Source organism: Myotis brandtii, unplaced genomic scaffold, assembly GCF_000412655.1.
Source record: "Myotis brandtii unplaced genomic scaffold, ASM41265v1 scaffold215, whole genome shotgun sequence".
Classification (NCBI taxonomy): Eukaryota; Metazoa; Chordata; class Mammalia; order Chiroptera; family Vespertilionidae; genus Myotis; species Myotis brandtii.
Window position 1 is genome coordinate 3898815 of NW_005358043.1, and position 14374 is coordinate 3913188.

The 14374-nt window shown below is 35.2% G+C and overlaps 1 protein-coding gene across 1 annotated transcript in view; it reads left to right on the plus strand.

Annotated features, from left to right (window-relative positions):
* Positions 1–171: 171 nt before the first annotated feature.
* Positions 172–14374, plus strand: part of DNAJC1 (DnaJ (Hsp40) homolog, subfamily C, member 1) — a 144014-nt gene continuing 129811 nt past the window's right edge. The window contains exon 1 of the mRNA XM_014539384.1: positions 172–200. Coding sequence (XP_014394870.1) covers positions 172–200 — 29 coding nt within the window. The remainder of the gene's footprint in view (positions 201–14374) is intronic.

Genomic DNA, 14374 nt, shown 5'->3' on the forward strand with positions numbered 1-14374 from the left:
TATGTGCTTTATGTTTTTTATTATTTATTTACCACAAGTAAAGGTCGGGAATTGTTATCTTTCTTTTAATTTTTTTTTACTGTTTCACTTCATTACTGCTGTGTATGTGCTCCATGGGAGAGACATAGGTGCTTATGTAGGTGGGTTCCAACTTACGGCGAAAATCGCATTATGTCGTGCCATAGGAACAGATCTCCAAGGTAACTCAAGGACCTACTGTATACTATTTTATACATATATTACTTATTTAAAATATTACGTTGTGAGTGATGATGCATCTCACAGAGCAGCATCCCTTAAACCTGAGACATTATTTCATTGGTCCTTTCCCCTAGGGCAGTGGTCGGCAAACTCATTAGCCAACAGAGCCAAATATCAACAGTACAACGACTGAAATTTCTTTTGAGAGCCAAATTTTTTAAACTTAAACTATATAGGTAGGTACATTGTTATTAACTTAATTAGGGTACTCATAAGCTAGCCTTTGCTAAAAACGTCCTCAATCTGATTGAGGTACGTTCACTGAGGTCGACCCCTTCCAACTCTCCCATCCACACTCGTCTTGTATACTTGTTTCGTCTATCTCCTTTCGTTCATCCTCTCTATATGTCCAAACCATCTCAACATATCTTTCTCAATCCTCGACACTACATCTTCTTTCACTCCACAACGTTCCCTAAAATTAACTTAATAAACTTTACTTAAAGTTTTAAGTCCACTTCGCACTGTCCGTGCGCGCCCGCACGTGGTATTTTGTGGAAGAGCCACGCTCAAGGGTCCAAAGAGCCGCATGTGGCTCCCGAGCCGTGGTTTGCCGACCACTGCCCTAGGTTCTGTAGTTGCAGTTTTTGTTCTCTTGAAAGTCCTAACTCTTATAGCATAATTCAGGAAGTATGTGTTCATAACAAAAAGAAAAGATATTAAATAATTTTTATTTGAATTGAATTCCAGACTTGTTTCTTCATGGTTAAACCTTTTTCTTTTGCTTTCCTCAACATTAAAAATCCGTTTCTGATCCTTCTCCATTCATAGGCTGATGAAGACATTTTGGGGAGGCATTGCAATGTGTTCAGTGTATTAAAACTGAGGTTATTTTTAGAGGTAATAGAAAATACTTTAGTCACATCTTGGTTTTGTTTCTTCTTTTAATAACTGTTGCAATGTCCTACAAAATTCATTAACCTTAAGTAATATTTTGTTTCTCTCTGCTCTCCCTGTTAGTGAAGTAATTAATAAACTGTCGTTATATTAAATGTATCATTAAACTAAATAAAAACTTAATTCAAAATATTTTTATATACCTTACAAATATAAAAATATCCAGAAAAAAAACAAACAGATTTACAATGGATAGTGCTGCTGTTTTTTAGGAACTGTTGGAAAATTTATTTTCTTTATAATTTTAGTAACATAATAAATGGCACAGAAAAAAAAACATTCTTGTACTAAAAAAGACTGTGTGTGAGTGGTATAGAGTACATCAATTTCTTTTTCTGTCTTTCATTGCTTTCTTCCTTTTTTTTTTTAAGTTCAGTTTTAGTTTTTTACCACTTGATGGCAGTGATGGAGCTGGAGCTATCCAAGAAGGTTAGGGAAAGGCCTCATTATGAATAACAAAAGGGTAGATACAATAGAAATCTCTGACATTTTAATATTATTCACATTTCTAGGTGCTATTACTTATATTGCAAGTGACAGTAATAGGGAGAAAGCCTCTAGATGGAGCTTCAGTACTTTCTAAGGGAGAATATTTGCTATGTCTTTCTAAATACGTGCTGTATATTGTTTTACATAATATATTGATTTTTAAAAAATAATATTTAAGGATGAATTTATGTCAGTTGTAATTAGGGAGATGAATTCACCAAGCCCATCAGTAATTTGAGAAATGGTTATTTAGTATCTTAAATTTCTATTTCATTGTCAACATTTATTGAAAGTATGTTAAAAGTGTTAGCCAAATGATCCTAACTACAATTAGAATGAGCTTGCATATCTAACAGGTTAGTAGAAAACATTTTATTAATAGGAAATCAGGTGCTTAAAAATCAATATTGTACCCATCTATCTTGTTAATTGTTATGCCTATTATCATTTAATATTTATGTTCTTAAGGGAACATACTTTTCTAATTCCCCAATTTTAAAAAAATTAAAATTTAAATTAATCAACATTTATGAAATTTCATGCCAAATATTCTTTTAAAGAACAAACATGTTCTTTAGTAAATATTCTTACTCTCATCAGAAATGTTTTCCTTTTATAGTCAAATAGAGTCTATTATTACTCTGTATCAAAGTGAGGTTGTTATTTTCATTAGAAAAAAAAATGGATGTTAATGTTTTCAATATACAGTTGATCTTAAGTTCTACTTCTTTTAGAATAACAAGAAAACTCAAAACAAGAAGTTTTCTTACCTTCCTACTAGTATCCCATTACCTGAACTGTGATGTCTTAAAATTATTTCAGTAAGTATGTGCTGTTGGTTTATAATTGATATTTTTGGCACTGAAAATGTTAGAGGGAAACCATCAGTAGTATTTGGTTTGATATTGACATAAATGTTTTATGTTGAAAGAGAATGTCTAACTGGAGAATCATATAAGAAGCATGAAAATGGTTTGCGGTGGTTTTACTTTTTTTTAGTTTATTGAATAAAATTCTTATTCTCTATTGAGACATAAAGCTTCCTGAAACAGAGTAGTTGCCAGTAACTTTTTATAATTACATTTAATTATAGTGTTAGTTAACAGTTTAGTTTTGGCTAAGCAAATTCATTTCAGGTTGTATAAGAAATGAGCTAAATTTGCAACATAATTTGATTGTTAATAACCTCAGTAGTAACAATCTCCCCGAAAGCAATGTGTTGCTTTGTTTGTTTTTTACCTTACTAAATTTTGGGACTCTGGTTTAAAGGGAACACATTTCAGCAACATTTCATAATTTTTCAAGTGTCTCCTTTTGGTTGTTTGCGGCAGCACAAATTCATTTTTACCTATGCCGCCATCTTGGTCTCTCTGCAACATAATTTGATTGTTAATAACCTCAGTAGTAACAATCTCCCCGAAAGCAATGTGTTGCTTTGTTTGTTTTTTACCTTACTAAATTTTGGGACTCTGGTTTAAAGGGAACACATTTCAGCAACATTTCATAATTTTTCAAGTGTCTCCTTTTATTACTAAAACCTAAACCAAATACTTGCATTATCTTCGCTTTCAACTTCGTAAAGAAATGGATTTGAAAAGATATGGTCTGTTTCTCGGATAAGCAATTTGCAAATCAAAAATTTATGCTTTTACGAATGTCTGTAAATGATAACCTTGTAATAGTAGTTACTATTTAAATAAATTCCTTTAAAATAATTATGGTTAAGTTTCAGCTTCAATTGTAACTTAAGGAAACTCTCTTGACAAAGGAAAACTGAACCGTTCTCCATTTCTCGGAAGCATTTGCCCTGTGAAGAAATAGGTTATATATCAAGTTAATTTTACATGTTAAAACTTTTTTTTTAGGGAAAAAGAATAAAGCATGCACTTATTATTAACTACATACAAACAAATCTAAAACTGGCATAAATTTGGTGGAGGAAAATTACCTTGAGGTTGCTGAGTTGCATTTTCTGTTTTTTATTCAGCTGGTGTTAGGTAGTATCATCTTGAGTATTTAAAATGCATTTAGATTGCTTTTGCAGGTATTAGCACCAAAATCTGCAATAAAGCGTTTCTATTGACTTAACACTTACAGTTTTATTTAGAATATTATGTTCACTTGCAGCATTAGTACTATAAACTTCATTAACAGTAAAAGTCATTATCAATAAGATAAAAATAATTTAACCAAGTAAAAAAGGACAATAAAATTCTTTCTTTTTGGAAGCTAGTTTTTAAAAATAAATTTTCCTGAAATGTACATAGTCTACTTACCAGGTTTTTATTAAACCATATGTTGAAAATAAAATAAGCACAAGGAAATCTGTAGCATGTATTATAGTGCTTAATAAAAATCTTTTAATTTGTCAAAATATTTTATGAATATACAAGAAAAAGCACTGGCACTGCTCCTATTAACACAGACTCTGAACAATACAGATTACATCTGTCAATTATGTCTGTCAATCCCATTATATGTGTTTGAATGTTGTATTTCCACTTGTGTTCAAGTTTTTTTGTTTGTTTTTTAATATATTTTTACTGACTTCAGAGAGGAAAGAAGAGGGAGAGAGAGACAGAAACATCAATGTTGAGAGAGAATCATTGATCGCTGCACGCCCCACACTGGGGATCGAGTCCGCAACCTGGGCATGCGCCCTGACTGGGAATCGGACTATGACCTCCTGGTTCATAGGTTGACACTCAATCACTGAGCCACGCTGGCCAGGCTTGCGTTCAAGTTTTGATTTTATATTAATATTGGATAGCTTTCATTACTATCTAAAATATAATTATATAGTAGCTAGAAAAATGAATTGGTTCTCTAGTTACTTAAACCTTTCATTTGTTATAGCATTAAGGAATTCATATTTTATTTTACTTTAAAAAAAAATTATTATAGTAAAATAATTTGTGTTTCATTTTATATTATATCATCGGGCTACCTAAGCTATTGAAATATTTTCCCAAGATACACAATTTTTTGAAAAAAGTCTTTTAATGAAGTTGTACTACACAGTTGATTTCTTGGTGTTGTTCCCGATCCTGGATCCATCCCCTTTCCCTAAAAGTTTCATTATTAAGCAAGAAAAAAATATTATTACTACTTTGATAACTCCATGACTTTTTAAGCTAAAAGACAAAAAATATCAATGAACAAACCCTCTGAAATAGTCTCCTGTATCCTTTAAATTTTTATGAAGGTAAATCACACTAAGTGAAAGGCCATATTAGTGTAATTAATATAGATGTAATTTTTATGGTAAAGGTATTATTTTAATTTTAAATATAAAATTTGTTAAGACTTTTAAGTGACATAGCTCTGATTTATGAAGCAAATTTATTTGCATTCAAATATAAGTGTGATGGTCTACAAAAATTATCGTTGATTGAAAATACATATATACTTAAAAATTAGCTGATACCTAAAAAAGAAACATCTATATGAATTAGTAGCTTATTAATCAAGGTTAACTAAATAATAAAGTCACGTAGTAAGGCAAAGTGTATATAAAGTCTGTAGAGTGAATTATAGTATATTATGTGGATATCATTATAATATACTAGAGGCCCGGTGCATGGAAATTTGTGCACTTGGCGGGGTCCCTCAGCCCAGCCTGTGCCCTCTCGCAGTCCAGGACCCCTCGGGGATGTCCACCTGCCAGCTTAGGCCCACTTCCCAGGGGATCGGGCCTAAGCTGGCAGACATCCCTCTGGCAGCCTGGGAACCCTTGGGGGATGTCTGACTGATGGCTTGGAGTGGGCCTAAGCCATCAGTCAGACATCCTTAGCGTTGCTGAGGAGGCGGGAGAGACTCCCGCCACCACCGCTGTGCTCACAGCCATCAACCCGGCTTGTGGCTGAGCGGAGCTCCCCCTTTGGGAGCGCACTGACCACCAGGGGGCAGCTCCTGCGTTGAGCATCTGCCCCCTGGTGGTCAGTGTGCGTCATAGTGACTGGTCGTTCCCAGTTGTTCTGCCATTAGGGTTAATTTGCATATTACCCTTTTATTATATAGGATGTCTGTAATATATATTTTATGACACACTGAGGAAGAAATAATTATTGAGTTATTAGTAAGAAAAAATGGCATTGTAAACATTAGGAAATATATAGAAAATTTTCAACATTTCTATTCATCTATGCTATAAATATCAGTTAGATATTTTATTTTTTTTAAGATTTTCATATTTTAAAGAAAACTGTTGACTTAGTCTTATTGCTAACACATTATTAAATGTAGCATAAAAGTATAATTAATAGTTAAGGACTAGTAAATTCATGTAGCTGAGGATGACCTGTGAATAGAAAACTTTAATAGACACAATGACATATATTTATATAATATGTATATATTATGAAAATACATGTATATGAATTAAATCCATGATTTCAGGTTTTAACCTATATTTTATTATTTAAATTTTCATCCCAGACCTGATACATAAGTTGGTTTAGTAAAATATTGAAGTTGAAATATTTAATTTAAGTATTTAATTATTTATCTTAGATTTTGTTAGGTACGTAGAATGGACATGTATTATGTATATTTAAAACATCCAATGAAGTAACTTTTAGGGTTATTTCATAAAGTTTATTTTCTTATAGATTACCATAAACACTGCATTTAAAAATAAATATGCTTTATCCTAATGGGTATGATGTTTTGATATGAAAAGCCATAACAACCCTTTTTTTAACAAAAAATCTTAGTGTGTCAGGGTTTATCTATAAATTAAAAGTACACTCAAGTAATCAGTTACAAGTATTTGAATACTTCATAACAATATGTAACTTCTCATGTATCTTTTAAAAATTAATTTGATTTGAATTAAAAAAATTTTTATCAAATTGTCTTAGTAGGGTTTTCTACAAAATGATGTAGCCTCACAGAACTGTATATGTTACAGTTAGCAAAATGATCCTAAATTATTCAGATAAGGAACTGTAAATGTAACTAATTATGACCATTCATAATTTTGTTAGCTTATCAATTAAGTTTTTTCTACTCATCTAATTGTGATTTTAATCAATGATAATATCCACAGGTTTGTTTTGTTGTTTTAATTTTAAGTATGAATTTAAAAATAGATCTGTGTTGGGTGGAAGTGTGTTTAACTTTTGAAGACTAGTTTGATTTCTCAGATATCTCTAATGTAATGATTCAAAGAAATGGGATATAATAAAAAAATAGTAGTACTAACTAGTCCTTATTTTCTTACCAACTAACTTATAGTCTAATGTTCAAGTCTGTAACTATGAACACTTGAAGTTCTGCATATTTACTTTTCAAAAATGTCAGAAACCATTGCACAAAATAATTTTAGGAACAAAGTAAATAGCAAAATATTGAATATAAGAAGCACTTAGATGTAATATCACAATGATCTTTAAATCTGTATTGATGGAATTAATGTGGAAAATTCTAATTCCAGGCAATTGTATTTGGTGATCTATAGTGTACATTAGGAATAAAAGTTCAAAAGAAGCTTAGGGGACGGCCCCGGTGAGGTTGAAACTGCCCCGGTGAGGTCGGGACGGCCCCGGTGAGGTCGGGACGGCCCCAGTGAGGCTGAAACGGCCCTGGTGAGGTAGGGACGGCCCCAGTGAGGTTGAAACGACCCCGGTGAGGCTGAGATGGCCCCGGCGAGGTTGGGACTGCTCCAGTGAGGTTGGGACAGATAATGGGGACCAGTATAGACTGATGAACAGGGGTAGATGCAGAGGCAGAGCAACATTGAACAGACTGTCAAACTACAGTGGGAAGCCTGGGAGTTAATGTTTTTACTTACTGCAGCACATAATAATATGTTGATATGTGCATTGTGAAATTTTTTTCCCTGTACAATCAAACTATAGGTATAAAGCTCTGTATAAAACTCTATAGTAGCAGACATATGTAATACTCTTTTTAATACTTTAAGAAATAAAAATTATTAAAAAAAAAAAAAAGAAGCTTAGGACAAGTTAAGAACACCTCTTCTTTAAAATACTTGCCACTTATCTCAGCTTTAATCTCCACTCCCTCCCCATTGGAGAGTTTTTAGGAAAGCGATGTTACTAAAACACAATTACACAATTAATTCAGAATAGCTCAAAGACATTGTGTCTGTCTCAATGTGAGATTTAAAATAATTTTTTAAATCATTCATTTATTTGTTCATTAACCCAGGCATCTTCTTTGGTATTTTTTCAATTGAATTCAGGGAGAGGAAGGGATAAGGAGAGAGAGGTAGAAACATCAGTGATGAGAGAGAGTCATTGATCCACTGCTGCCTGCATGCCCACTACTGGGGATTGAGACTGCAACCTGGACATATGCCCTGACCAGGAATTGAACCGTGACTTCCTGGTTCATGGGTCGATGCTCAACCACTGAACCACACTGGCCGGGCGCCCTATCCATTTTTTGTTTTTTGTGAGTGTGGCATGTATTTGAAGCCAGCACTTTCATTGATTGTAGCCACTTTTCACACGTTCCTTACTATGCAGGGTAGAAACATACCAGTGGGCAATTGGAATGAGCCATTTAGCAATAACAGTAAACTGTCATCAAAGAGGTAGAGCTGTGGGCCTTTGGGACTATCCTCTGAGCTGACATTCAAGGGAAGCGTTTCTGTCTTTATAAAACTGCCATGGACAAGGCAGGAACAACAGTAGAAAAAACCCTGTAAGGGGAACTAGCTCTGAGATTCAGGACCAATCATAATAATAAAAGGCTAATATGCAAATGGCGGTCATGCCATGACACGTAACAACCAATCAGCAGGGACCTGAGGCTGCATGGCGCCTGGCTGGGGCGGGGGACCTCAGGCCGAGCCCCCCACCCAGCAGGGCTTGAAGAGGGTGGGGCTGGTTGGGTCTGGGTCTCCTACGATTTCGAAGTGTGTGCAGGTGGGTGGGGACTTGACTCTGGGTCCCATGGCGCACCCCGGACTCTGACAAGAGGGAGATTTTCATATACATTTTACTAATTTTCTTTCATCTCTGACACTTTTATTATAGAGAAAGGTCAAATAGCAATATTAAAATATTTCTTCTAATTCCCTTTTAATGTGTACGAATTTCATGCACCGGGCCTCTGGTATGTCTATAAAAGGCAATAAATGCAGAATTGCATTACAGTAAAATCTCAGTATAATGGGCTAATTCAGGGAAAGGGGTGTCCGTTAAAGCCAAAATGGACATTGTATAATAAAGTAGGTTTTCTGGATGCGTATGTTAAAAAATTGACAGTTTAGTTCGTTTACCTGTTTTTACTCATATAGACACATTTTTGTAATTACAATTAAATATGTATGAAGTTTAGTTTCACAGGAAGGTTTTCTACATGTATTTCAGTAATTTTAAATTTATACTGAATAGGTTTAGTAAATGTGTGCATTCACCCGTCACTAGGAGTAAACAAATACACACAGCTGGTGCGTGGCTTAGCATATGTGTCAGAACCTTGGGCCAGCTGGAGTTAAAACAGTTGCAGGAAGTCAGGCCACTGGACAACAGACCCATTACCATGTGTGATGCAGTGTGATCACATGCTAATCATTCGCCAAACATTATTTACAAGTGGTGACTCTGGGGTTTAAATATGTACACTAGAGTTGTAGCTATGTAATATTTATTTATGTTGGAGAAATTACTACAGTTTTTTTCCCAACATATGTCCTATTCACTAAAATTTGTTAAAAATAGCAATGAATTAATAACAAAACCTGTTAATTTAATTATAAACAAATCTTAGTTAAAAGCATTTTAAAATTAACAGGGTGTTGATTTTCACATATGACATTTAATCTGGAAATTTTGTCTGTTAAATCCTAAGTCCATTAAATCGAGGTCTGCAAAACTGAGGATTTACTGTAGGTGAATGACTGATTTTAAATGTTTCCTGTGTCATATATAAAACCTTTCTGGGCTCAGCTTTCAGATGAGATCATTTGGCTCTGCTATTGAACAATGCAGTAGGCAGAGGCAGAAGAAGGTAAAGTTGTTGTGTGACCACATATACAAGAGTGGTTCCATCTATATATATAAAACCCTAATATGCAAATAGACCGAACGGTGGAACAACTGAACAACTGGTTGCAATGACGTGTGCTAACCACCAGGGGGCATGTGCGGAACATGACAGGCATCAGCCGCAGCAGGATGGTGGAGCAGGTGAGCAGGGGTGCCAGACCAAGGCAGGGCACTGGTCGCTGTCATCGGGGTGAGCCTCTGGTGGTTACTGAAAATTCTTGGCTCCCGCATGCTGTGATCCCACCTGGTGCTCACACCTGCTGCTGACGCTGGAGCCGCTGCCCGCACCCACTGCTGGCGCCTGGCGCCGGTCCCGATCACTTGGCGCCATCAGTGGGTGCAAACCGTGGCAGCCAGCCCCGATCGCCCCAGAGGGCTTCTCCACCTCTTCCTGCTCCTGAGGGGCGATCAGGGCAGCAGCCACCACTCGCACCTGCTGCTGGTGCCGGCCCCAATCACTCCACGCCATCAGCGTGTGGGAGCAGCAGTGGAGCGGGGCTGTTGGCAGACAGGGGACCGGGGGCTACAGCAGGAGGGGCTGGGCAGGGGCGCAAAGGATGGGCCGAGACCTATCCCTGTGCCCACCTCAGCTTTGCGGTCCACAGTTCCTTTCAAGGTGCACAAATTCGTGCATTGGGCCCCTAGTCTATAATAATAAAAGCATAATATGCTAATCAGACCAGACGTTCTTCAGGATGTCCTTCCTTCCGGACAAAGCTGCAGCGGTGGTGGTGGGCAGGGCCAAGGCACTTGCACGAATTTTGTGCATTGGGCCTCTAGTAAGGTATAATGGAGCTGAAAAATTCCTTTCACCTAGGGATGACATAACCATCATAATGTCATAGTGCAATTCATTACTCATATGTTTGTGGTGAGGTTGATATAAACCTATTGGGCTGCCAGTTGTATGAAAGCATAGCACATACAATTATATGCAGTACATTATACTTGATAATGATTATAAACAACTATGTTACAGGTTTATATATTTACTATACTTTTTGTTGTTATTTTAGAGTGTAATGTTTCTACTTAATTAAAAAAAGTTTGCTGTAAAACAGTGTATCATGTTATGTCAGCATAACAATCTCATCTCAGTTGTATTATTTGCTCTTGTGCTTGATTTAATATCATGTTGTTTTGTACAGTAACATGCTGTACAGGCTGATAACCTAGGAGCAGCAATAGGTTATAACTTATAGCCTGGGTTTGTAGTAGGCTATATCATCTAGGTTTCTGTAAGTACATCCTGTGATGTTTGCACAACAAAATTGCCTGACAACAAAGTTCTCAGAATGAATTCCTGTTGTTAAGTGGCATATGATTGTATTAACTCTAATATCTAATACTTGTTCTGTGGTGCTTTTTAATTTTCTATGTAGACAGTGATGGCGAACCTATGACACACGTGTCAGAGGTGACACACGAACTCATTTTTTTGGTTGATTTTTCTTTGTTAAATGGCATTTAAATATATAAAATAAATATCAAAAATATAAGTCTTTGTTTTACTGTGGTTGCAAATATCAAAAAATTTCTATATGTGACACGGCACCAGAGTTAAGTTAGGGTTTTTCAAAATGCTGACACGCTGAGCTCAAAAGGTTCACCATCACTGGTATAGGATCATGTCATCTGTGAATATAATTAATACTAATTCTTCCGTTCCAATTTGGGTTCCTTTTATTACTTTTTCTTGACTAATTGCTTAGATTAGAATTTCCAGTACAAAGGTGTCATAAGCAGATATTCTCCTTATTAGCTTAAGGGAAAGCTTTTAGACTTTTACCATATGAGGTTAGCTATGGGCATTTCATAGATATCCTTTATCAACTTGAGAAAGTTCCCTTCTAGTCTTAGTTTGTTTAGTGTTTTGTTATCAAACAATGTTGGATTTTATCATTTTTTCCTGCATTGAGATGGTTGTATGTATCTTCATTTTATCAATATGGTGTATTATTATTTTCATTGATTTTCATACACTGTAACTCCCTTGTATTCATGGGATAAATCTACTTCACTGGATCATGGTATATAATCCTTTTTTTATGCTGCTGTATTTGGTTTACTAGAAGTTTGTTGAGGAATTTTGCATCTATATTCATAAGAGATATTTGTCTTTTGTTTTCTTTTTTTGTGGTGTTTGTCTGTCTTTGATATCAAAGTCCCATAGAATAAGTTAGAAAGCATTTCTTCCTCCTGTAGTTTTTGGAAGATTTTGAACAGGACTGTGATTTCTTTAAATGTTTCATGGAATTCACTAGGAAATCATCCAGTTTTAATGGTTGGGCTTTAATTGATCAGTCACTTCACTTGTTATAGTTCTATTCAGTTTTTCTATTTCTTCATGAGTCAGTTTTTGTGTTTCCAGGAATTTGTCTATTTTATCTGGGTTTTCTAATTGTTTGGCATACCGTTAATTGTTTTTATTTCTGTAAGAGTGTTAATAATGTCCCCACTCTCACTCCTGAGTTTATTAATTTGACTCCTTTCTCTCACTGTAATATAGTATTGTCAATTTTGTTGACATTTTCAGAGAACCAATTTTTAGCTGTGTGGTTTCTCTGTTGTTTTTCTGTTCTCTATTTAATATATCTCTGCTCCAATCTTTTTTATTTCCTTTCTCCTTCAAGCTGTGTGTTTAGTTTGCTATTGTGTTTCTAGTCCACTAAGGCAGAAAAGATTAGGTTGAGATTTTTGTGTGTATGTCATCATTTATAGTTGTAAAATTCCTTTTGAGCACTGCTTTTTAAAAAATATCTTTTTAAATTTATTTCAGAGAGGAAGGGAGAGTGAGATAGAAACATCAGTGATGAGAGAGAATCATTGATCAGCTGCATTCTGCATGCCCCCTACTGGGGATTGAGCCCACAACCAAGGCATGTGCCCTGACTGGGAATGGAACCATGACCCCTTGGTTCACAGGTCAATGCTCAACCATTGAGCCACACCGGCTGGGCTATTATATCTTCTAGATGGATTGACCTTGTTGTCATTCTATAATGTCTTTGTCTCTTAACAATTGTTTTAAAGTATATTATGCCTTTATATTATGTTAATATAGACATCCCACTCTTTTGGCTACTGTTTGCATTTAATATTTTTTCCATCCATTCATTTTCTATCTGTTCGGTTCTAAAATTTGTTTCTTGTAGACACCATGTTGTTGAATCATCTTTGTTTATAATCCATTCTGGTAATCTCTGCCTTTTAATTGCAGAGTTTAATCCATTTACATTTAAGTAATCACTAATAATATATATTTACTTTTGCCACTTTACTCTGTTTTCTATGTTTTATATCTTCTTTGTTTCTCAATTCCTTCTTTACTGCTTTCTTTTGTTTCAGATCTTATTTCCTAGTGTATCATTTGATTCACCTTTTGTTTCTTTTACTATAGACTTTCTTTTCTTTTCTTTTTTTTTTTTTTGTCCTTGCCATGGGGATTGTGATTAACATCTTAATTTACAGCAATCTAATTTGAATTGATACCAATTTAGTTTCATCATAAAAATTTCATATTCTATATAGCCCTGTCCCCCTTCCTTCTATAATTTATGTCACACATTATTACATCTTTATACATAGACTTATATTGTTATTTTACTTAGGACATGGATTTATAATTACCGTTTTAATAGTTACTGTCTTTTAAATTGTATAGAATAAAAATGGAGTTACTAAACAAAAGTACTTGAATATTAACTTTTATATTTATCTATATAGTTATTTTTACCAGTGTCCTTTATTTTTTCATATGGATTTTAGTTACTTTCTAGTAGTTTTTCCTTTCAGCCTGAAGGACTTCCTAGAGCATTTCTTGTAGAGCAAGTCTACAAGCTGTGAACTCTCAACTTTTGTTTAATTGAGATATCTCTTTCATTTTTGAGGTATAGATTTGTTGTATATAGAATTCTTGTTTGATACATATTTTTAGCACCTTATATATGCCATTCTGGTACCTTCCAGTTTCCATGGTTTCTAATGTGAAACTAGCTGTTAATATTATAGAGAATCCCTTGTACATTGAGTTGCTTCTCTTGCAGCTTTCAGGATTTTCTCTGTCTTTATCTTTCAACAATTTAGTTATAATATTCCTAGGTGTGGATCTCTTTGAGTTTATTTTACTTAGGATTTATTGAGACCCTGGATGTGTATATTCGTGTCTTTCATCGAAGTTTGGAAGTTTTTAACCATTTTTTATTCAAAATTTTTTTTCTGTCCTCAACTCTCTTCTCCCTCTTGGACACTCCTTATGTTGGTACTCTTGGTGGTAGCTTACCAAGGCTCTTTTCATTTATTTTTATTCTTTTCCCTGCTCCTCATATTGGTTAATCTCAATATATCTATCTAAAATTTTATAGATTCTTTCTTCTGCCTGCTTAAATCTTTTTTTGAGCCTTCTATAGAAAATTCTTTATCTCAATTATTGTATTTTTCAAGCCAGAATTTCCCTTTGGTTCCTTTTTAAAATGTCTGTCTCTTTATTGCTATTATAAACTAGAGGCCCAGTGCACGAATTGGTGCATAGGTGGGGTCTGGCCAGCCTATGGGGGGTGGATCAGGGCCAGGCCTATTGGGAGGAGGAGATGGCGGGAGGCTGACCGGCCAGCTGGCCCCAATTGGGGCCTTATCAGGGCCGGACAGGCTGGGGGGAGCGGCTGCGGGCGATTGGCTGGCAGCCCCACCCCCGATTGGTGTGTGTG